Below are 23,786 nucleotides of genomic sequence, written 5' to 3'. Positions count from 1 at the left end.
CCACGTGAGGTGGATCCTCTAAGACTTAGGTCTGGGTGGGCACATGGATTCTGGGCGTCGATCCAGCAAGCAAGAAGGCATGTAGGCAGTGATAACTGTAAAGGCTCGTTAGGAATCTTAGGATCAGCAGGAAGTATAAAGTGGAACCCAGCAAGGATGAATACAAGCATCAACACAAAACAGCACATATGGTGGAGCGCACCAAACATTGAACTAGGAGTCTTAATCCCAAAACACAGGTGTGTGTGTGTGTCAATGGACCGTAGATAGGTCTAGGGAGATGGTGTCATTGATCCATGCTGAGCAACTTGCAAAACCTGATATAGTAAATTTGAATACACTCTGTGTTCTGACACCTCTGTCTCCTGGCCATCATTAATGTTGGCTCATCAGTTATCCTTCTTTGCTCTCTATGGTAGGATCATACTAGAGAGTTGCTCTAAATATATTAAGAGTAAACCTGTAAGAACAACCACAAATGCTGCAAAAATAAAGGAAAACAGACAGTCTAAGCAGTGATGGGTACTTCGATTGATTTTCCGTTTAATGAATCACTTTGTTTATGCAGGTGTTTAATATCTTTAGCATATCAACCTATGATTTATTTGAAGCAGATTTATCATGCAATTAAAGAGATGGCCATCACATTCTGCCAATTATTGAACCAAAATATTCACTACTTTGTCTATTTTTCTATTCGAAAATGAACCAATACATGGATCATTGGACCGAAGCACTGGACTGCAGAAACGTCTTAAAAAAGTTTTTTTTCTTTTCTTTTTTTTTTAAGAACAAATATATACATAATTCTCATCATTCTGAATTTGACGTAACATATAACATATATTTTTATTTAACACAAACGTTTGAAACTGACCTAAGAATGAAGGTTCATTGGACCTTCAAACACAGCTAACTCTTTCACTTACGACATTAGAACTGTTTAATGATAATTCTGAAGTACCGGCTTGCATTTCTATTGCCTCCTCTGTCTCATCCATTTCCAGGCTAGTAAGTTCATTGCCATTCCTGTAATGGTTTAAATTAAGGTCCTTGCCATACAAAACAGTAGATGCTGCATTATGATGGCATTGATTTTGCTGAATCACTGTCCCTTTGCTTTTGTTATATCGGCATCGGATGTAGTTGGAAAAAGCTCTTCTGTATGTTCTATTAAAAAGTGTGTAGACTAATGGGTTGATTCCTGAAGAAACATAACCAACCCAAACAAATACATTCAGTAGTTCTACCATGAGGTCTTTATCGCAAGCTTCCTTACAAAGTACAGACATGATGTTTGTGATGAAAAATGGACACCACATGATGAGAAACAAGAAGAAGACTATGCCAAGGACTTTCGAAGCTCGGCGCTCATTGTTTATTGATTGCATTGTTCCCTTTCGAAAGAGCGCCCCTTCTTTGTTGACCGGAGAGTTTAAGTGAGACGCTGCCTCGTGATTTTGGATCATTGAAATATTTTCTGTGTTGCTGTCTTTTTTTATGCCACTATTGCTGTTCTTCCTCTGTTTTGGCACTTCTTCGTACATGAATACAGTAGCCTGTTTTTGAAGAACCTGAATGGTCAAACAGTAAGTAAATACCATTATAATAAGTGGAATGAAAAATGCCACAAAGGATCCCAGGAGTACAAAATTTTCATCATTCAACACACAGCTTCCGTTCACAAAAACTCTGGCGTCATCCTGTAGGCCAATAACAGGAATTGGCATTGAGATGCCTAGAAAAAAAAACAAAAAGAAAAACATAAGTAAGAATTGTTTTCATAAGAGAGTTAAGGTGAATAATTAATATTTCTTCCAATAATTCTAAATATTTTTAAAAATTTGAAGAATGTGCTACTTATATTCTAAAGAATAATTTTTAACCATGTCATGACTTTTGACGTACTCGTACTAACCAGAAGCGCATCACAAGCCTTGCCTATCGGTGCCCCGTCTTTTTGTTGAATTTGAATTAAGGTGTAATGACATCTTGACAATGAAATCCTCCTCTGCTACCTAATTAGGGACATCAACTTCCTTCCTGTATTATTTTTATGTATAAAATAGCAGGGTAAGTTAACTTTATAGTAGCCAAAATTATTAGGAATCAATTATCTCCCCCAGAATTGCAGAAAGTGACCAAGAGCAAACACACAAAGCCTTAACTGTATCCTGTATATAGTGCATAGTGCCTAAAGTGGCGTAATACACCTGTCATTAACGCTCTTGTCTTTCAAAGACACTCCAAATGACAGGAAACAGTAAATATCAGTATATGAAAGCCCCCCAAATAACATTAGGTTAATATTGGTAGAACCTGCTAACATCAGCGCTTCCAGCCAACAGTCTACTGTGTATGGGGGTCCCAGTGAAGAGATTTCTGGTGGAGTTAAAGATCTGGCATGTCTCATTTTCGGTTCCCAATTCCTTTTGTTCTCCAACGTTTGGCCACCAGCCATCTAATGTGTATGGCAGTCTTAATTCTGGTTCAGTAAACTGTAATATTTCAAGATTTCCTTTAAAATGGTTCAATAAACTGTAATATTTCAAGATTTCCTTTAAAATTATTATATTTTATTCATTGATAACCTCATTTATAGCAGCCAAGACGTGTAGGTTTGTGCATTTCTGTGCTTGGAGCTCATACTGGATACTAAATAGACATGTTTTGAAAATTTTGCTTCCTTTTTTTTTATTTGCATATTGTTAACATGTCTATCCATCCTGAGATTTCCATAAGTCCTCTACTTTCCCTTCTTGGTGTTGCAGTTTCAATATTGATGAGTATAAAAACAATAACAAATACTGTATAACTCAATGTCAACCGGATTTGAGATGTTTCAGATTTGAAATGTTTGCTTTAACCCCTATGTGATTGGAATTATTTGTCATCAAGTTCCTTCTCTTTTTGCGCTATCACTTCCAGTATTCACTACCACTTTAACTACTCAGTAAACTAACTTTGCCAAGTTCCCTCCTTCCATATATTACTCTGAATCTGCACCCTACTATTCATCTGTCTCTGCACCCTCCATGCACATGATAACTGCACTTGATCCTTGACTATTGCACTTAAACACACGGGCTGATGACCGGATCATGCAGCTTTATATGAAAATCCCTATTTATTATAATTGCCAGACCTGAATTAACAAGCACTTTCCACCTATTGTGTCCCCCCATTTCCTTGTAGATTGTAAGCTTGCGAGCAGGGACCTCACTTCTAATGTCACTGTTTAAATTGTCTTAACTTGTATTGAATTTATTGTCTGTACATGTCCCCGCTTATTGTAAAGTGCTGCGGAATATGTTGGCACTATATAAATAAAAATTATTATTATTATTATTCACTGACTCAGATGTGCATTGCATTCAGTTTATTTTTACTATATGTATTGCTGATTGGCTTTTTTTCATGGAAGTGTCTTGGATTCCAAGAATTGACACTTTAAAAATTTTGCCTTAAAGGGACTTAAACTAAAGAGCGTGTGTTAGGAGTCGATTTTCCTCTGCTGCACAGGGGGAATCTCGATCCGTGTCTGCTGCGGTCTCCCATTCTGCTTCGGCCGCAGTGGGCTCTGTTCAGCGGAGGCGTCGCTCCCAGCATCTTGCTGGGACTGATTCTGTGCAGAGGGTTACTACTGCCTTTTCTGGCTCTCCTGTTGTACCCTGCACTGATCTGCGGCGAGCGGGCTTCTCTGGGACTAAGTCCTTATTTGCACACACTGAGCATGCCCAGGGCAAGATCTCCCGTTGGAGATCGAGGGTCACATGCTCAGGTACTGCAGCACATCCCATTGGTCCTTTTGGCAGGTCCTGAAAGGGCAAAACTTCTGGAGCTGTTTCCTGTGCTGCAACTATATAAACTGCGCATGACCGCACGGCCATGCGCTAGTATTGTCTTGATAATATGTGTGTGTGTTGTGAGTGAAAGTCGCTCTTTAAATACCCTCCCTATTGGATGACTGTTCGCGGAAGGTGTATGTTTGCTATCTAGCGCCCGACTTATCCAACAGCACGTTACACACATAACAGCGTCTAGTTGCTGTGACCGCCTGTACGGCGCCGTGCGCTTCTTCTGCGCTTTCCTTACCCAAGCCTGGGTGGTTAGTGGTGTCCGTCAGTGCGGCACTGCATGCACTCTCGTGCCTTTATATACTATTTTAATAGTTTCCTTACACACCCAGTTGCGGTGTTGTGCCAGCAAGTGGTCTATTCGGACTTCAATCCTGAGTAGGGGTTGTGTTCGCTGACTTCTTGCTCGCGCTCTATGTGCGGTACCGCGGTCCTGTGACTCAACAGGGTCGCTTCCTTCACGCAGGGTGAAGTTAACCCGTGCGTGTATACTTATAGTACCGCCATATAGTCCGTCTTACTAGCAGCAGGGTTTTTACCTGCACGGTGGACCTCGGATTGCGAACGCACCTAGTTTCATATCATCTATACTTGGTGCGTTCCGCCAGTCCTTAACAGCGTGAGTGCATATAATGGCCACATTTTATAGTATACAGTACTATATACCGTATGATGCAGTACATTCAATTCAATTACTACCTCTCAGAGAGGTTGCCGAGGGGACTTCCAAGAAGAACTCTCTTCTGAACAACTTTCTGACCTTTTAGAGAACTTTAAAATACAAAGTTTATCTGTTCATTATCTGTGTTCACTCTACCCTATTGATTTATAGACTGTACTCTGAAAACCATATTGCTTTGCACCTTGTCATTTTATTCTATCTCCACATGGTTACAACTTGCACTGAATGAATTATCAAACTTCTTCCTGCACCTGTCTAAATCAGGGTTTGCGGCAAATCAATAGGCCCTCCAACAAAGGCTGGCCTTATCTTGAGTGATATGGTACTTTCTGCAGACATCAATCATGTGATATACTGTCATACAGTGCACAAATATTCATACCATATAATGCATATTAATCCAGGCATAAAGTCAGTGCACTCTACAACTCTTCGTCTGTAGTTCAAGTATCTGTTAGCATTTCCTGCTGTCCATAATTCAAAAAGATTTGTCATTTATGCCCTTCCTCATCTGTTAGTGATAAAAAAATATTTATACATGATGTCATCATCTCCCACCTAGACTACTGTAACAACCTTCTATGTGACTTCCATCCCAAACCCTTGCATCTCTTCAATCCATGTGCAACTCTGACATCCAGTTGATCCACCGCTCGATTCCCATTCTCTACCCCTCTACAATTTTTTTAAAAATTAAGACAATCCATAACTTTCCCTTTTATATGTCTGTGACCCAATCTCTCGGTCTCATGCCACTTGTAATCATAGGTCCTCAGTAGATCTTCCTCATTGCCCTCCTCTTGTCGGCTCATCACACAATTGTCTTCTAGGTTTTTCCTCTGCATCCTCCATACGTTGGAACTTTCTATCACAGTATATCAGATTGTCTCCCACAATTGCAGCCTTCAAGCACATCCTGAAAACCCTCCTCTTTAGAAAAATCCAACACTTTCAATAATTCTTCAAATACCTCATTACCAGTTAAGGTTCTTTTAACCCCCAGATCTGAGGTCTCCTTCCACCCTACCAGGGGCCGACATTCCATAAGCGTAGCCTGTGAAGTCAGCCAATTCCACCTCCAAAGTAAAAAGTAGCTACTATTGCACACATAAAGGGTTGTATTATGATAATGGACTGTAAGGGGCCCATAAACTGTTCTAGCACAAGAGCCCTCTTTTTCCATGTACATGACCTTGGAATTAATGACACATTAACCCCTTCACCACATTACAGTTTTCTGTTTTTGCATGTTTTTTTGCTCCCCTTCTTCACAGAGCTATGACTTTTATTTTTCCATCAACATGGCTATGTGAGGGCTTGTTTTTTGCAGGACGAGTTGTACTTTTGAAATACACCATTAATTTTACCCTACTGACCTACCGTTATGATTCTCCATTTCATTAAGAGTTCATATATGTATACGTTCTTTTTTAAGTGATGAAGAAAAAATCTAAGTTTGTAAAAAAAAAGCGCCATTTTCCAAGAAATGTAGAGTCTCAATTTTTCAGGATATGGGGCTGGGTGAGTGCTTATTTTTTGCACGCTGAGCTGGTGATTTTATTGGTACTATTCTAGAATAGATACAATCTTTTGATCGCCTGTTATTGCATATTATTGCAATACTGTATTGTTCTGACAAATAAATGGAATTCTGGCATTTTGATTTTGTTCTCATTACGTCGTTAACGGATTGGATTAATTCTTTTTATATTTTGATAGATCGAGCATTTCTGGTGATACGAAATAGGTGTATTTTCAATTTTTTTTATTGTTTTATGTTGAATGGCGCAAAAGGGCTGATTTCAATTTTGAAAATTTTTTACATTTTTTTTTACTTTTCACTTGCTTCAATAGTCTCCTTAGGAGATTAGAAGCTGCGATCATTTGATCGATTGTGTGATGAAAACTGGCCAATGGGCAGCGCTCATAGCAGATCGTCAATGACAAGCACGAGGGTCATGCCAACTCATTGGCACCCTGTGATCATGGGATGGGTGCCGACCAGAGGAGTTAGAGATGCACTTACTGCACAGGTATGTTAAATGCCTCTGCCAGAGATTGACAGCGGCATTTAACATGTTAACAACTGCTGGTTGATCTTTTCTTCTTGCAATTGCTGTCTACCTTCTCTGTTTGGCGTGGATTATCCTACGTCATCCTCTCAGTGTCCTCCTATCCTGCACAGGCTCACTTCTCTTTGGCCTACTAAGAGCAGAGCAAAGAACTGTAGTGCACATGAGCCATCTTTGCCTACAGGTTATCAGCGTTCTTTAGCCTTTCCGGCGCATGCACAGGAGAGCGATGTTGGACACTGTGTGGATGACATGGGATACATCATCCACAAGAAGCAGTTAAGAAAGACAGCGTAAGAAAAGAGGAGGTGCTAAATCAAAACCAGCAATGCCCATCGGACTGGACCGTGCTGTCTATGAGTATAATAAAAGGTCTTTTTTGTGCCTTGCATAGTGGACCTACATACAGCATCCTAGAATACTTTACATTGGGTAAACCTAGTGACAGATTCCTTTCAACAAGAGTGATTTATAAATATCTGGCACCACTTTCAGTCTCTTTTCTACTCCATACTGTTTTTCTGGGCATACATGATCATAGAAAATTATAGTTCACGAAGTAAGGCAGGACATGAATGGAGAAGAAATGTCACAGTACTACTGTCACTCAAAATCATAGTTTTGGCATATAGTGATATGACCTAGTGATAATGTCTCCTTTGAGACAACCCCTTTAAAAAAGGCATGTTAAAATTAGAGAAATAAGAATAAATTTAAAAATCATTATTTTGGTCCAGATTCACCATTAAAATGGGGTGATTGTTTTGAGTTACCGCCATTGGCTTAACACTGATGCAGATTCTATATGTGTACAGACTTACATACTAGGTAGATTATCTGACAGATACATCTAGCGTTATACCCACAATACATATATTAGGGGTAAATTATTTGTGTATTTTTTCAAATGAATAATTCATAGTTTTCCTACTAGTGTCGGGAATAGAAATCCTGACCCTCTGCTTCATGTGATCATATTACACATGTTCTGTACATAGTGTATTTGGATATGCCTCGGAAATGTAAAATAATTTACACAGGCTTGGTTTTGTAATAATGTCTCAATAGAAACGAGCAAGACAATTCAGCTGACGGCTAGCTTTTTTAATACCTTGCTTTTCATTGTTTTCATTCTTGGTTGAGGCGAAAACCACAGTGATTCCATTAGTTTGACCTCATTAGCGTAAGGTTAATCTTACAGCCTGAGGAACGCTGACATGCTTGCATTATTATTTTGTTATTCATGTTGCTTGTCTAGATTACTGGGGTGAAAATACAGGTTGTCCACCATTCACAGATAATATAGCTTAGCTTCGTACTCAGCTATCACCATTGGTACCAAAGACGTTGGGTGGAGCAGCACTGTGCAGGTTTGATGGCCATTTCATTTAAACCTCTCCTCACTGAGTTTATCTCAGTGCCCCATTTTAGTAATCATAGAGGGCTAATCATGTGGTGGGTTATCCATTCCATCAAGGATTTAGCACTGCATATATAGGCTGTGCTTCTGATAAGATAATAGGCTAATCAACAACAGTACCTGACTCAACTAGACTAGCCTAGACCAGACTTGAAGTTCCCCAGGAGATATCATCTGTAATACATCTATCAATGCTTATTAGTTTATTAATAAAGTATAAAGAACTTAGGGGATGAGGGGGAAAAAATATGTAAAACTTTTTAAAATGCAGAGGAGCACTTAATAGAGCTGCCTACTTTCCTGAATTTCCAACTTAGTCATCACCTGGAAGAGGCAGCTATAAAGCCATAAAGGTGATTGGTAAGAAATACTGTCTACTTGCCGCTGTCATTCGAGGGAGTTTGCTGCAGATAGATTTAATTATTTGGTATTTTGATAGAGGGTTTTGTATATATCTACCACTATTTTATTCTTATTTTATTTAATCAACTATTAACAAATTGGGGAGAAACCCAGAAAAACCTTCACTAGAAATCTTAAAATTTTACTTTTATTATTAGCAATATTAAAAATGTACTTTAGGTTATAAAAAATATATGCCCCTAATCTGTCTAAATTTGTTTATGTTAAAGCGTAAGTGAAAGGAAACAATGAATTGTTTCCTTTCCTGAAACTAAAGCCTAAAGCCAATTGTTTACAGGGATTTATGGCACATAGTGTTAGGTGTCGAGTTCCTGCCACTGCACAGGGGGAATCTCGAACCATGTCTGCTGCGGTCTCCCATTCTCCTCCAGTCGCAGTGGAGCCTGCTCATCGGAGATGTCGGTCCCAGCGTCTGGCTCAGTCTGATACTGGACGACTGGTTAACTTACTACTGCCCTTCCAGGCTCTGTCAATGTAGCCAGCAATGTTCAGCAGCTAGCAGGTCTTTCTGGGACTAAGTTCTGCTTTTCCCATACTGAGCATGCCCACAGGATGACCTCCCATTTGAGGTTTGGGGTCTCATGCTCAGGTCCTGTAGCAACTTCTATTGGACCACCAGGAAGGTCCTTGTCTGCTACAGCTATAAAAAGTTTGCATGGCCACACGGCCATGCGCTAGTATCAACCTATGTTTTGAGCCTTGCTACTGTGTTGTCATGTTTGCATGAGGTCAGGGTTGGCTGAAATAAGCCCCTAGAATACCGGCACCTCCGGTGAGGAGTTTTGTGTGTTTGGATTCAGGTCTTGGCTAAAATAAGGCCCTAGAATACTGGCACCTCCGGTGAAGAGTTGTTTGTGTGCTATGCTGAATGCATGACCACAGTTTTGCTCTGTTTGGTAGCTGTGTTCCTCTGTGAGGTTAACAGGGCACAGCGTTTCCCTATCCTAGCGATTCTGTGAAGTAACAGAGTTGGCTAATACCGCCATATAGCACCACCAATTGTTAGTAGCAGGTTCCTCTCCTGCACGGTGGACCCCGGGTTGCGAATGCACCTATTATTACATATATTTATACTCGGTGCGTTCCACCAACCCTAACACATAGTGCATCATTTTGTGTAATTATAGTAAGTTTACAGTTTTTAACAGGCGGTCAGACTTTAGCTTCAGTGAGTAATGCTTTCTTATTTTTACTATTTTGTGTATCCCATTGACATTATCTTGCTTTCATTGTTTAAATATTAACTTATTTTTATTGTATTGTATGCAGTTGTGTATCAATGAAACATTTATTGTATTTGTCAGATTACTGATTAAATTGGAGTGACACATATAATATTTTTCCTCTGCATTATTAATAATAATAATAATAATAATAATAATAACATTAATTAAGCTCTGGAACCATATGGTGAATTTAAAAAAAAAAAGAATAGTCAGTGAAGCAATGGTAAGAAAGTAGCAGCAAAAGCTTGCCACTTATGGCTTGGTAAGAGGCCATCTTCAAAATCTTGACCATCCTAAACCACAGTGAAATCGGTTGTAAGATATTTCACTGTTTGCTAGAAGGCTGGGTGACAACCCATATGGCCACCAATGCAGTTCCCAGAATTGCAATCACCTTACCAGCCTATTCATGTAATATATCCGAAACCTCTGTCCACTATCCATTGCTGAATTAATAGGAAGATTTCCAATTGACACTCATCACTTTTCAACTCAACTAACCAAAGTCAAGCAAGAAAAAGGATTTGGAATTGCTAACAATTGCCATACATGTGCTTAGAATTAGGAACTTTTTCAGAACATTATTACAATAATATTCTGTCTTTGTAAGTCTGAGCATATTAGAAAATCATAGAAACTCAAACTTTAATTTATTTCTTGTAATGCAGGCTGATACTCCTACACAGTTTTATTGAACATGGCACTAAACAGATAGCCTGAGGTTTTTCAATGTATGGTCATTAATGCCTCCTTTTGTCTGATAAATTGTATAGAATTGTAAACTAAAAACTTCACTGTTCAGTTTAAGATATGAATAAAGTAAAATACTTAGAAATTGTTATAGCTGTGTGTGCGGACGACAGCCAATAAACCAACATAATGGAAATAACACAGGTTATATTTATCTATTGTGAGCAAAGATCAACCTCAAATTGAACATAATAGTCCTTTAAGGTTGATTTTATTAATATCAGTTCTAAAGAAATCATAAGGTTATGTGATGTTGAATGTTATAACCTGGTGGTTAGGAGCACCCGGAATGACCCGATAGTTAAACCACATACAGGACGAACTCTGGGATGTGGGAACTCTGCTGACCGCAAGCCCTAATCCTATCACACACACTAGAAATAGCCATGGAGCGCTCCTGACCAGACCTAGGCGCCTCGTCACAGCATAAGGGCTATCTAGCCCTAGAGAAGGAAAATAAAGCCTACCTTGCCTCAGAGAAATTCCCCAAAGGTAAAGGAAGCCCCCCACATATATTGACTGTGAGTAAAGATGAAAGTCACAAACGTAGAAATGAAACAGGTTTCAGCAAAGGGAGGCCAGACTAACCAAACAGACAGAGGATAGGAAAGGCAACTTTGCGATCAGCACAAAAACCCACAAAAGACCACGCAGGGTGTGCAAAAAGCCACTCTGCATCCCAGAGCTTCCAGCTAGCAAGACAAAATCATGATAACCAGCTGGACAAGAAAACAGAGAACAAATAATGACTATCAGGAACTTAGCTTCTGCAGGAGAAGGCAGGTCACCAGAGAGATCCAGGAGCGAACTGAACAAATGCAAAAACATTGACAGCAGGCCTGGAGTAACGATCTGAGAGGAGTTAAATAGCAGAGCCAACTAAAGGATAAACCACGTCACCTGTGTAAGGAACCTCAGAAGCCGCAGCTTCACTCATAGCCACCAGAGGGAGCCCATAGACGGAACTCGCCGAAGTACCATTCACGACCACAGGAGGGAGCTTGACAACAGAATTCACAACAGTACCCCCCCTTGAGGAGGGGTCACCGAACCCTCACCAGAGCCCCCAGGCCGACCAGTATGAACCAAATGAAAGGCACGAACAAGATCGGCAGCATGAACATCAGAGGCAAAAACCCAGGAATTATCCTCCTGACCATAACCCTTCCACTTGACCAGGTACTGGAGTTTCCGTCTCGAAACACGAGAATCCAAAATCTTCTCCACCACATACTCCAACTCCCCCTCGACCAACACCGGGGCAGGAGGATCAACGGAGGGAACCATAGGCGCCACGTATCTCCGCAACAACGACCTATGGAACACATTATGGATGGCAAAAGAAGCTGGAAGGTCCAAACGAAATGACACAGGATTAAGAACTTCAGAAATCTTATGTGGCCCAATGAAACGAGGCTTAAACTTAGGAGAGGAAACCTTCATAGGAACGTGACGAGATGACAACCAAACCAAATCCCCAACACGAAGTCGGGGACCAACACAACGCCGGCGGTTAGCGAAACGTTGAGCCTTCTCCTTGGACAATGTCAAATTGTCCACCACATGAGTCCAAATCTGCTGCAACCTGTCCACCACCGCATCCACACCAGGACAGTCCGATGGCTCAACCTGCCCTGAAGAGAAACGAGGATGGAAACCAGAATTACAGAAAAAAGGAGAAACTAAAGTAGCCGAGCTGGCCCGATTATTAAGGGCGAACTCAGCCAAAGGCAAGAAGGACACCCAATCATCCTGATCAGCAGAAACAAAGCATCTCAGATATGTCTCCAAAGTCTGATTAGTTCGTTCGGTTTGGCCATTAGTCTGAGGATGGAAAGCCGAAGAAAAAGACAAATCAATGCCCACCTTAGCGCAAAAGGACCGCCAAAACCTCGAAACAAACTGGGAACCCCTGTCCGAGACGATGTTCTCTGGAATCCCATCCAAACGAACCACATGCTGGAAAAACAATGGCACCAAATCAGAGGAGGAAGGCAATTTAGGTAAGGGTACCAAATGGACCATCTTAGAGAAGCGATCACAAACCACCCAAATGACCGACATCCTTTGAGAAACAGGGAGATCAGAAATAAAATCCATGGAAATATGCGTCCAGGGCCTCTTCGGAATCGGCAAGGGCAAAAGCAACCCACTGGCACGAGAACAGCAGGGCTTAGCCCGAGCACAAGTCCCACAGGACTGCACAAAAGAATGCACATCCCGTGACAAAGATGGCCACCAAAAGGATCTAGCCACCAAATCTCTGGTAGCAAAGATTCCAGGATGACCAGCCAACACTGAACAATGAATCTCAGAGATAACTCTACTAGTCCATCTATCAGGGACAAACAGTTTCTCCGTAGGACAACGGTCAGGTCTATCAGCCTGAAACTTTTGCAGCACACGCCGCAAATCAGGGGAAATGGCAGACAAAATTACCCCTTCTTTAAGAATACCCGCCGGCTCCGGAACACCCGGAGAGTCAGGCACAAAACTACTTGACAGGGCGTCAGCCTTCACATTTTTAGATCCCGGAAGGTATGAAACCACAAAATCAAAACGGGAGAAAAAGAGCGACCATCGAGCCTGTCTAGGATTCAACCGTTTGGCAGACTCGAGATAAGTTAAATTCTTGTGATCAGTCAAGACCACCACGCGATGTTTAGCTCCTTCAAGCCAATGTCGCCACTCCTCGAATGCCCACTTCATGGCCAACAACTCCCGATTGCCCACATCATAATTGCGCTCAGCAGGCGAGAATTTTCTAGAAAAGGAGGCACAGGGTTTCATCACCGAGCCATCAGAACTTCTTTGCGACAACACAGCCCCTGCTCCAATTTCAGAAGCATCAACCTCAACCTGAAAAGGGAGCGAAACATCTGGCTGGCACAACACAGGGGCAGAAGCAAAACGTCGCTTCAACTCCTGAAAAGCCTCCACAGCCGCAGAGGACCAATTGACCACATCAGCACCTTTCTTGGTCAAATCAGTCAACGGTTTAGCAATACTGGAAAAATTAGCAATGAAGCGACGATAAAAATTAGCAAAGCCCAGAAACTTCTGCAAGCTCTTCACAGATGTCGGCTGAGTCCAATCGTAAATGGCCTGAACTTTAACAGGGTCCATCTCGATAGTAGAAGGGGAAAAAATGAAACCCAAAAATGAAACCTTCTGAACTCCAAAGAGACACTTTGACCCCTTCACAAACAAGGAATTCGCAGGAAGGACCTGGAACACCATTCTGACCTGCTTAACATGAGACTCCCAATCATCCGAAAAGACCAAAATGTCATCCAAATATACAATCATGAATCTATCCAGGTACTCTCGGAAGATGTCATGCATAAAGGACTGAAACACAGATGGAGCATTAGAAAGCCCGAATGGCATAACCAGGTACTCAAAATGGCCCTCGGGCGTATTAAATGCCGTTTTCCATTCATCACCCTGTTTAATTCGCACAAGATTATATGCACCACGCAGATCTATCTTGGTGAACCAACTAGCCCCCTTAATCCGAGCAAATAAATCAGACAGCAGCGGCAAAGGATACTGAAATTTGACTGTGATCTTATTAAGAAGGCGGTAATCAATACATGGTCTCAAAGAACCATCCTTCTTGGCCACAAAAAAGAACCCTGCTCCCAATGGTGATGACGACAGACGAATATGACCCTTCTCCAAGGATTCCTTTACATAACGCTGCATAGCAGCGCGCTCCGGCACAGATAAATTAAACAGACGGCCCTTAGGAAACTTACTACCAGGAATCAAATTAATAGCACAGTCGCAATCCCTATGAGGAGGTAGGGCACCGGATTTGGGCTCTTCAAATACATCCTGGTAATCTGATAAAAACTCAGGGACTTCAGAAGGAGTGGAAGGCGAAATTGACAGCAATGGAACATCACCATGTACCCCCTGACAACCCCAGCTGGACACAGACATAGATTTCCAATCCAACACTGGATTATGGACCTGTAGCCATGGCAACCCCAAAACGACCACATCATGCAGATTATGCAAGACCAAAAAGCGAATATCCTCCTGATGTGCAGGAGCCATGCACATGGTCAATTGAGTCCAATACTGAGGCTTATTCTAGGCAAAGGCGTAGCATCAATTCCTCTCAATGGAATAGGATACTGCAAGGGCTCCAAGAAAAAACCACAGCGCCTGGCAAACTCCAAGTCCATCAAATTCAGGGCAGCGCCTGAATCCACAAATGCCATTACAGAAAAGGACGACAGAGAGCAAATCAGAGTAACGGACAAAAGAAATTTAGGCTGTACCGTACCAATGGTGGCAGACCTAGTGAAACGCTTAGTGCGCTTAGGACAATCGGAGATAGCATGAGTGAATTCACCACAGTAAAAACACAGCCCATTCCGACGTCTGTGTTCCTGCCGTTCAGCTCTGGTCAAAGTCCTATCACACTGCATAGGCTCAGACCTATGCTCAGAGAACACCGCCAGATGGTGCACAGCTTTGCGCTCACGCATGCGTTGATCGATCTGAATGGCCAAAGACATAGACTCATTCAGACCAGCAGGTGTGGGAAATCCCACCATGACATCCTTAAGGGCTTCAGAGAGACCCTTTCTGAAAATTGCCGCCAGGGCACATTCATTCCACTGAGTAAGCACAGACCACTTTCTAAACCTCTGACAGTACACCTCCGCTTCATCCTGACCCTGACACAAAGCCAGCAAGATTTTCTCTGCCTGATCCACTGAATTTGGTTCATCATAAAGCAATCCAAGCGCCAGAAAAAAACGCATCAACATCACGCAATGCCGGATCTCCTGGCGCAAGGGAAAATGCCCAGTCTTGAGGGTCACCACGTAACAAAGAAATAATGATTTTTACTTGTTGAGCGGGGTCACCAGAGGAGCGGGGTTTCAAAGCTAGAAACAGTTTACAATTATTTTTGAAATTCAAGAACCTAGATCTATCCCCAGAAAATAAGTCAGGAATAGGAATTCTAGGCTCTAACATAGGATTCTGAACTACAAAATCTTGAATGTTTTGTACTCTTGCAGTGAGATGATCCACACAAGAGGACAAACCTTGAATGTCCATAACTACACCTGTGTCCTGAACCACCCAAAGATCTAGGGGATAAGAAAGACAAAACACAGTGCAAAGAAAAAAAATTGTCTCAGAAGTTCTCTTATCAGTCTCTATTGAGATGCATTAATACTTTTGGCCTGCTGTACTGTTATGACCTGGTGGTTAGGAGCACCCGGAATGACCCGATAGTTAAACCACATACAGGACGAACTCTGGGATGTGGGAACTCTGCTGACTGCAAGCCCTAATCCTATCACACACACTAGAAATAGCCGTGGAGCGCTCCTGACCAGACCTAGGCGCCTCGTCACAGCCTAAGGGCTATCTAGCCCTAGAGAAGGAAAATAAAGCCTACCTTGCCTCAGAGAAATTCCCCAAAGGTAAAGGAAGCCCCCCACATATATTGACTGTGAGTAAAGATGAAAGTCACAAACGTAGAAATGAAACAGGTTTCAGCAAAGGGAGGCCAGACTAACCAAACAGACAGATGATAGGAAAGGCAACTTTGCAATCAGCACAAAAACCTACAAAAGACCACGCAGAGTGTGCAAAAAGACCTCTGCACCGACTCACGGTGCGGAAGGGGCCACTCTGCATCCCAGAGCTTCCAGCTAGCAAGACAAAATCATGATAACCAGCTGGACAAGAAAACAGTGAACAAATAATGACTATCAGGAACTTAGCTTCTGCAGGAGAAGGCAGGTCACCAGAGAGATCCAGGAGCGAACTGAACAAATGCAAAAACATTGACAGCAGGCCTGGAGTAATGATCTGAGAGGAGTTAAATAGCAGAGCCAACTAAAGGATAAACCACGTCACCTGTGTAAGGAACCTCAGAAGCCGCAGCTTCACTCATAGCCACCAGAGGGAGCCCATAGACGGAACTCGCCGAAGTACCATTCACGACCACAGGAGGGAGCTTGACAACAGAATTCACAACAGTTGAAACACAGTTTAAAGTTTTTTTGCTTCTCACAGGAAGTGCAGAGAAGTTATATATTTTATACAAAAAGACATTACATAAAGTTTGATGGGTGAGGACACTGTATGCCAGCCGATGGAGTGTAGGTAGGTGGGTTAGTGGGTCCTGTGTCTCTGGAAGTAAACGACATGGGTGGTACTAACAAGTGACTACGTCGTTTTCCAAATTATTCTGAAAATTAGTTTTAAGTGTCATAAAGATGTACATTTTTGCTTCTCAAATAAACTCATGGATGATCTTCTGTCTCAGGGCTCTTTTGTTCACTGAAATCAATCATAAATACCTGTGATATTTGGTGAGCCCAATTAAAAGAAAACTACTGAAGAAGGACGTTTCATCTTATTAAGCAGGCCACAGGTTTTAAGCAATATAGTAAATGGCCAAAACCTAAGATAGAAACAAAACGTACACATATCCTGCTGTAAGTAAAAAGCAATAGTGCATATTAATAACATAGAATATTTAGTAAACACAAATTTTTTTAATAAAAAAAAGAGTAAAGAGCCATCCCACCAGCAACAAGGTGTACCCAATCGGAACAGTCTTAACCTTACTTACAGCAGGGCGTGTATTCATTTTAGTTTTATCTTTGGTTTTGTCTGTTTAAAGGCCAGTTTAAAATGCTCCTACACATTGCGTGTATGCCATCTTATACTCCAGTTTATTTATTTCAGTTTCAATATATCAATTAGTGTAATGCCTTGGACGAGGTATGAAAACATTGGATATTTCATGAAACCTTAAGCGTGATCATCTTACTGTGAAGAGATTTGTCTCTGATACAGAGCACAGAGAAGTTTGTGCAGATAAGGGCATAATGAGAAAGGTTTCTGCCAGAAAATTAATCGAGTTAAGATAATAGCTGCTAAAATACCAATATAAAGCAGCAAATAGGTATTTAAAGCTGCTGTGAAGGTTCTGGAGTCCCACAAATCTCAAGGGATAGGATCCTCCAGAGGCTACAGTTGAGCATAAACCTATTATTCGTCCACTCCTAAACAGTGATCACAAGTGGTCTTGATGGATGGAGTAGTGGATGGTTAGTGGTTGGCCACCATGTCCCAAGAAAGGCTCTAATGTCAGCAAGGAGGTGGTTTTTGCATAATAATTTGGAACGCGGTGTAAACTTTGTTCAGCATATTTAGAAACTGAACAACACTGAAACTTTGACCTTGAAAAACCTTACCTTAGAATTAGAGTTTGAATGTTTGAGTGCATGTCCAACTTAAAACTAGCTATTTATCAAGCTGTAATAAACTCAAACTCACAGACAGAATATGGGACCCATATGATGAATAATATCCCAGTGGTTTCATATATCTACCCATAAAGTAACTAGAAAGTGAGTGTATACTCCAAATACCCATTTAAAAAACAAACAAATTGGAGTTCCATACACATGAACTAAGTAAAAAAATATAAATTTTATTGTAAATATAATTACATAATGAATCATAAATTAACAGTCAAAAAAACAAAGAAACAAAAAGAGACCCTAGTAAAGAAATAATTGAAACCCGGGCATAGAAATCACTTATGTGTCACCATGGTAATAGTAATATGTCACTATCGATCATACGGACCGTAGATGCATCCAGCATCAATTATAACACAGTTCACATACCCATCTGTATTGCTCCTGAGACTAGGTGTCCTAAGTACAGAGTAATCCCCTCAGACTATCATATAGACCAGTGCCATCACTGAGAGGAATAAACAAATACTGACACTTCTAGTAACAAAGGAGCTTACCCATGGTGAGTGTGATACAATGCCCAGGGATCGGATCCACCCCTTGATGCACGTTTCGCATATGATTTCTCAAAAAGGGATTGTGTACAGTCTGAGCTGGTTAAATGTGCCCCACCCCCAAAATCTTCAGCCAAACTTTAAATCACATACTATGCTTTTAAAATATATTGTAAGTTAAATACATGCATTTTTGGCTGAAAATAATTTTTGCAGTAGGATGTTTTTAAAAAACATAAATGTATATAACAACCTGCAAAATCAATCAAGAGTGTATTTGTCAGTAATTTCCTCTGATGGTAGATTCTACAGGGTGGGCCATTTATATGGATACACCTGGGTGGACCATTTATAAAGTTGCATCCAAAATGACTGACTTCAAAATGGCCACCATGGTCACCATCCATCTTGAAAAGTTTTTCCCCCTCCCATATACTAATGTGCCACAAACAAGAAGTTGATATCACCAACCATTCCCATTTTATTTAGGTGTATCCATATACATGGCCCACCCAAGTGAATCCATATAAATGGCCCACCCTGTATAACCTTTATCTCTCCTTTCCTGAGCAATCTTCTAAGATGATTTATGAGTATGACCAACTGAAAGCTGAACTTTGATTTCTTCATAAATCAGCCTAGAAGATGTTTAAAGAATAACCATCATTTTAATTTTTATTTCATAAATCAATAGTACACATGCGGCTGTATGTATTTCTATGCAGCCGCACACTATGATCCCAAGTGCCGGCGGCAGTGCCGGGTATTGAGGCGAGAGGCTCGCACGGGTTTCTCGCATTGCACTTTCAAGTGTGGCCCCGGCCTAACTGAGATACAGGATGGCAGTTGGTGCTTTTACAATTCTACGAAGAGGGGAGGAGCTAGAGGCCGACACAAACATTCTGTTGCAAGTTCTCCTTAAACAACAGTTACGGTTCTCCATTGAAATTAATAAGCACCAACTGTCATCTATCTCAGTAGCAGAGAAAAACATCTGTATTCACTGAAGACAGATTTTACCCTGAATTATCAGATTTTACCTAAGAACAGATTAGTCCAGGAAAAGAAATAAAAAGCCGATTTCTCTGCTAAGATATATTAGAAAATTTCTTATATACATGTGTAATATTAATTTATTAAATAAAAATTAAACTGGGAGTTATTTTTTAAAGAAAGATAACTGTTAGGTTCTGTGATTGATACTCTGTTAACTCATTCTGCAGCATGCTATGTACTGTGATACCTCGAGGTTGTAGAAGATTCATGATTTAATATACTTTAAATTAAACTGTACTGCAAAAAATATTTTAAGCCAAAAAAATTCCTACAAATGTGCCCAAATATTTTAGAATTAAAGATCTTTTCTCTACATATGTTCTAAACAAACAACACTACTACTAAAGCAATATTTTAGAGAGGCACCATTAGGTTTATTGCTCAAATGACATGCTTGTCTCTAAGAACAATGTTCACTACATCCCACCAGCCAGGTACTGAATGCTAAATGAATTAACAGCTCGAAAACACAATTCCCTAAGTACACATGATTTGAGTCAACATATACTTGTGAAGAAATTGGAAAAAATATATTTATTGTACATAGCAGCCAACAATTCTGCTTCTGTCCACAAAATATGGATTTTGTGAAAGAGGTTAGAGAGCAAGAAAACAGCGAGCCCTGCTTGACAGGTTTTTTGATTTGCAATTATTCTACTTACAAATATCACAGAACTACAATAATTTTATAGACATGTTACATCCATATTGCAGACTATATGAGTTAGTCTATGCTGCCTTCATTCACTTTGCATACGTCTACAGCTTAGGAACAAAAGATTTTTAAACTCTTAATATATTCCAGTGATCAAATTATACAGCAATGTGTACTTACAATTGCTCATTTTGCCTTTCTACCTAGATAATTATTTTCTTTTCCATCAGGTCTATGACATCATATGATTAAAAACTGACTAGCTGAATCCTTCTAAGCTCTATGTAGAAACAGGAAGTCTATTTTCCCTGCATGAGTCATCACTGTAAAAGTCCTTTGGCAGGGGGACAAGGAAGCAGCTGGGTCAGGAGTTGAAGAGGGGGATGACTCATGCTGGGAAAAAAGACTTCCTGTTTCTTCCTAGAGCTTACAAAAATCCAGTTAATCTGTTTTTAATCATGTGATGACATAGACCTAATGGAAAAGGGAAGAATTAACTGGGTAGAAAGGCAAAATTAGCAATTGTAAGTACACAGTGCTGTATAATATGATGACTGCAAAATATTAAGAGGATACAAATTTTGAGAGGAGTGCTTCTTTAAAAAGTTAGTATGCACATTTCATAAACTTTAAAGTTCCTTTAAATGTATCACTTTATATGTCTGTCTGATAAATATTGACTATTGATACTTGGCACCTAAATTTTTCAGAATATTAAAAAACTGCTGAATAAATGAAAGCAAAATTAATAAATGTTGATAACTGTGCCCTGAAATCCAATGGAGACTGAAAAGGGAAGGAAACTGTCCAAAATCTCACAATAATGAATAAATAAATGCTCAATATCAAACTGGTGACAAAAACCTCTGCTGAGAGAAATAAAAAAAGATTTGTTCCATAAACTTAAATTCCAAAGAAATATCAGGGCATCTCGGCTGCCATCTATGATGTCCATTATGGGACTGTTGTGGGGTTTGTTGACCGCGCCTATACATTCATACAAAACCACAGAAGCACATGGGTAACTAAAACCTCTTTGATTTAAAGGTATATTGTTAATTTAAAATATATAAAGGAAATAATCACTTTTATACAGGTTATTTATGTGTACGCTGCTTTTCTACTGTTCTCCTCGAATGCATGGAACCACCTATTATGTGCTGGGTCTATGAAGGTGTGTTCAACAAACCAGACAAAACAATCCTAAAGTGGACAAAACTGATGACATGCCATTGACAGGGCAATGCTGTGAAATATCTTTAACAGTTGTCTCTTAGATGTGACATAATCATGGCCAGACAACAATAGGGCTTCTTGAGTCATATGACTAAGTGTAAGAACAAAATCTAAACTCTGAGTAAATCAAGTTTATTTTTGAAGATCTTCAAATTACTTAGGTCAAACCTCTTTCAATCAGTAGGGTTTTCTGCACTATTTTCTCTCTTATATCGGATTTAGGAGTGCACCTCTGTTTTGAGGGGAATGAGTGATAACTAGGAAAGATGTAGATAATTATCTTTTTACACAATGGGCAGTTACTGGTCACTGTTCTTCACCTAGTGTACATCTTCTAGAGACAAGTGTTCTTAAATATCTATATCACGTAAAGCTGGGCAGATGTGTTCCCTGGACTCCAGTCCATTGGGCAGATCAGCAGTCTCTGGTCACTGGAGAAGAGGCTCGAGAATCTGACCTTAGCATGAGAGCTTTACATTAGGGTTGAGCGAAACGGGTCGAACATTTTCAAAAGTCGCCGACTTTTGGCTAAGTCGGGGTTTCATGAAACCCGATCCGACCCCTGTGCGGGGTCGGCCATGCGGTACGCGACTTTCGCGCCAAAGTCACGTTTCAATGACGCGAAAAGCGCCATTTCTCAGCCAATGAAGGTAAACGCAGAGTGTGGGCAGCGTGATGACATAGGTCCTGGTCCCCACCATCTTAGAGAAGGGCATTGCAGTGATTGGCTTGCTGTCTGCGACGTCACAGGGGCTATAAAGAGGCGTTCCCGCCGACCGCCATCTTACTGCTGCTGATCTGAGCTTAGGGAGAGGTTGCTGCCGCTTTGTCAGAAGCAGGGATAGCGTTAGGCAGGGTCCATTAACCACAAAACCGCTTGTGCTGCAGCGATTTGCACTGTCCAACACCACCCTCGGTGTGCAGGGACAGTGGAAGTTTTTTTTTTTTTTTTTTTCCCCTCAGCGCTGTAGCTCATTGGGCTGCCCTAGAAGGCTCCCTGATAGCTGCATTGCTGTGTGTACGCCGCTGTGCAAACCAACTGCTTTTTTCAAAGCACAAATCCTCTTGTTCCTTCCTTTCTGCACAGCTATCTTTTTTGTTTGTCCACACTTTTTATTTCATTTGTGCATCAGTCCACTCCTTATTGCTGCCTGCCATACCTGGCTGAGATTACTGCAGGCAGGGAGATAGTAGCTGCCTGCCATACCTGGCTGAGATTACTGCAGGCAGGGAGATAGTAATTGTAGGACATTCCCTGTTTTTTTTTTTTTTTTTTTTTTTGGTGGGAGATTAAGATTGGCAATTTGGCATTTCTGCTAGAGTGCCATCCCTGTGTGTGCCATCTCTCTCACATAGTGGGCCATAGAAAGCCTTTTCATTTTTCTGTATTTTTTTTTGTGGGGTGTATAAATTCTCCCTGATAAAAATACAGTGGGAGATTAATATTGGCCTTTGGGCTTGTGTGCCAGTCCTGAGTGTGCCATCTCTCTCACAAATAGTGGGCCATAGAAAGCCTATTTTATTTTTTTTGGGGTTTTATAAATTCTCCCTGAAAAAAAGGGAGATTAATATTGGCCTCTGGGCTTGTGTGCCAGTCCTGAGCGTGCCATCTGTGCCAGCCCTAGGCGTGCCATCTCTCTCACAAATAGTGGGCCATAGAAAGCCTATTTATTTTTTTTTTTGGTTTTATAAATTCTCCCTGAAAAAAAGGGAGATTAATATTGGCCTCTGGGCTTGTGTGCCAGTCCTGAGCGTGCCATCTGTGCCAGCCCTGAGCGTGCCATCTCTCTCACAAATAGTGGGCCATAGAAAGCCTATTTAATTTTTTTTTTTGTTTTATAAATTTTCCCTGAAAAAAGGGAGATTAATATTGGCCTCTGGGCTTGTGTGCCAGTTGTGAGCGTGCCATCTGTGCCAGTCCTGAGCGTGCCATCTCTCTCACAAATAGTGGGCCATAGAAAGCCTATTTAAATATTTTTTTGGTTTTATAAATTCTCCCAGAAAAAAAGGGAGATTAATATTGGCCTCTGGGCTTGTGTGCCAGTTGTGAGCGTGCCATCTGTGCCAGTCCTGAGCGTGCCATCTCTCTCACAAATAGTGGGCCATAGAAAGCCTATTTTATTTTTTTTTTGGGTTTTAGAAATTCTCCCTGAAAAAAGGGAGATTAATATTGGCCTCTGGGCTTGTGTGCCAGTTGTGAGCGTGCCATCTGTGCCAGTCCTGAGCGTGCCATCTCTCTCACAAATAGTGGGCCATAGAAAGCCTATTTAAATATTTTTTTGGTTTTATAAATTCTCCCAGAAAAAAAGGGAGATTAATATTGGCCTCTGGGCTTCTGTGCCAGTCCTGAGCGTGCCATCTGTGCCAGTCCTGAGCGTCCCATCTCTCTCACAAATAGTGGGCCATAGAAAGCCTATTTTATTTTTTTGGGGGGTTTTATAAATTCTCCCTGAAAAAAAGGGAGATTAATATTGGCCTCTGGGCTTGTGTGCCAGTCCTGAGCGTGCCATCTGTGCCAGCCCTGAGCGTGCCATCTCTCTCACAAATAGTGGGCCATAGAAAGCCTATTTAATTTTTTTTTTTTTTTATAAATTTTCCCTGAAAA

At 40.9% G+C, this 23,786-nt stretch overlaps 1 protein-coding gene across 8 annotated transcripts in view; it reads right to left on the bottom strand.

Annotated features, from left to right (window-relative positions):
- Window positions 1-526: 526 nt before the first annotated feature.
- HTR2C (5-hydroxytryptamine receptor 2C) overlaps window positions 527-23,786 on the bottom strand; it is an 834,275-nt gene continuing 811,015 nt past the window's right edge. For 6 of the 8 annotated variants that reach the window (XM_069746901.1, XM_069746900.1, XM_069746902.1 and 3 more), the window contains one exon: window positions 770-1,738. In XM_069746901.1, the coding sequence (XP_069603002.1) occupies window positions 903-1,738 (836 nt within the window). In that variant the 3' untranslated portion in view covers window positions 770-902. Of the gene's footprint in view, window positions 1,739-23,786 lie in introns of all 8 variants that reach the window. The other 2 variants (XM_069746897.1, XM_069746896.1) reach the window with 1 other exon arrangement.

This window comes from Ranitomeya imitator, chromosome 2 (genome assembly GCF_032444005.1).
Source record: "Ranitomeya imitator isolate aRanImi1 chromosome 2, aRanImi1.pri, whole genome shotgun sequence".
Classification (NCBI taxonomy): domain Eukaryota; kingdom Metazoa; phylum Chordata; class Amphibia; order Anura; family Dendrobatidae; genus Ranitomeya; species Ranitomeya imitator.
Note: the sequence above shows the minus strand (reverse complement) of the source record. Positions and strands in the feature narration are given on the sequence as shown.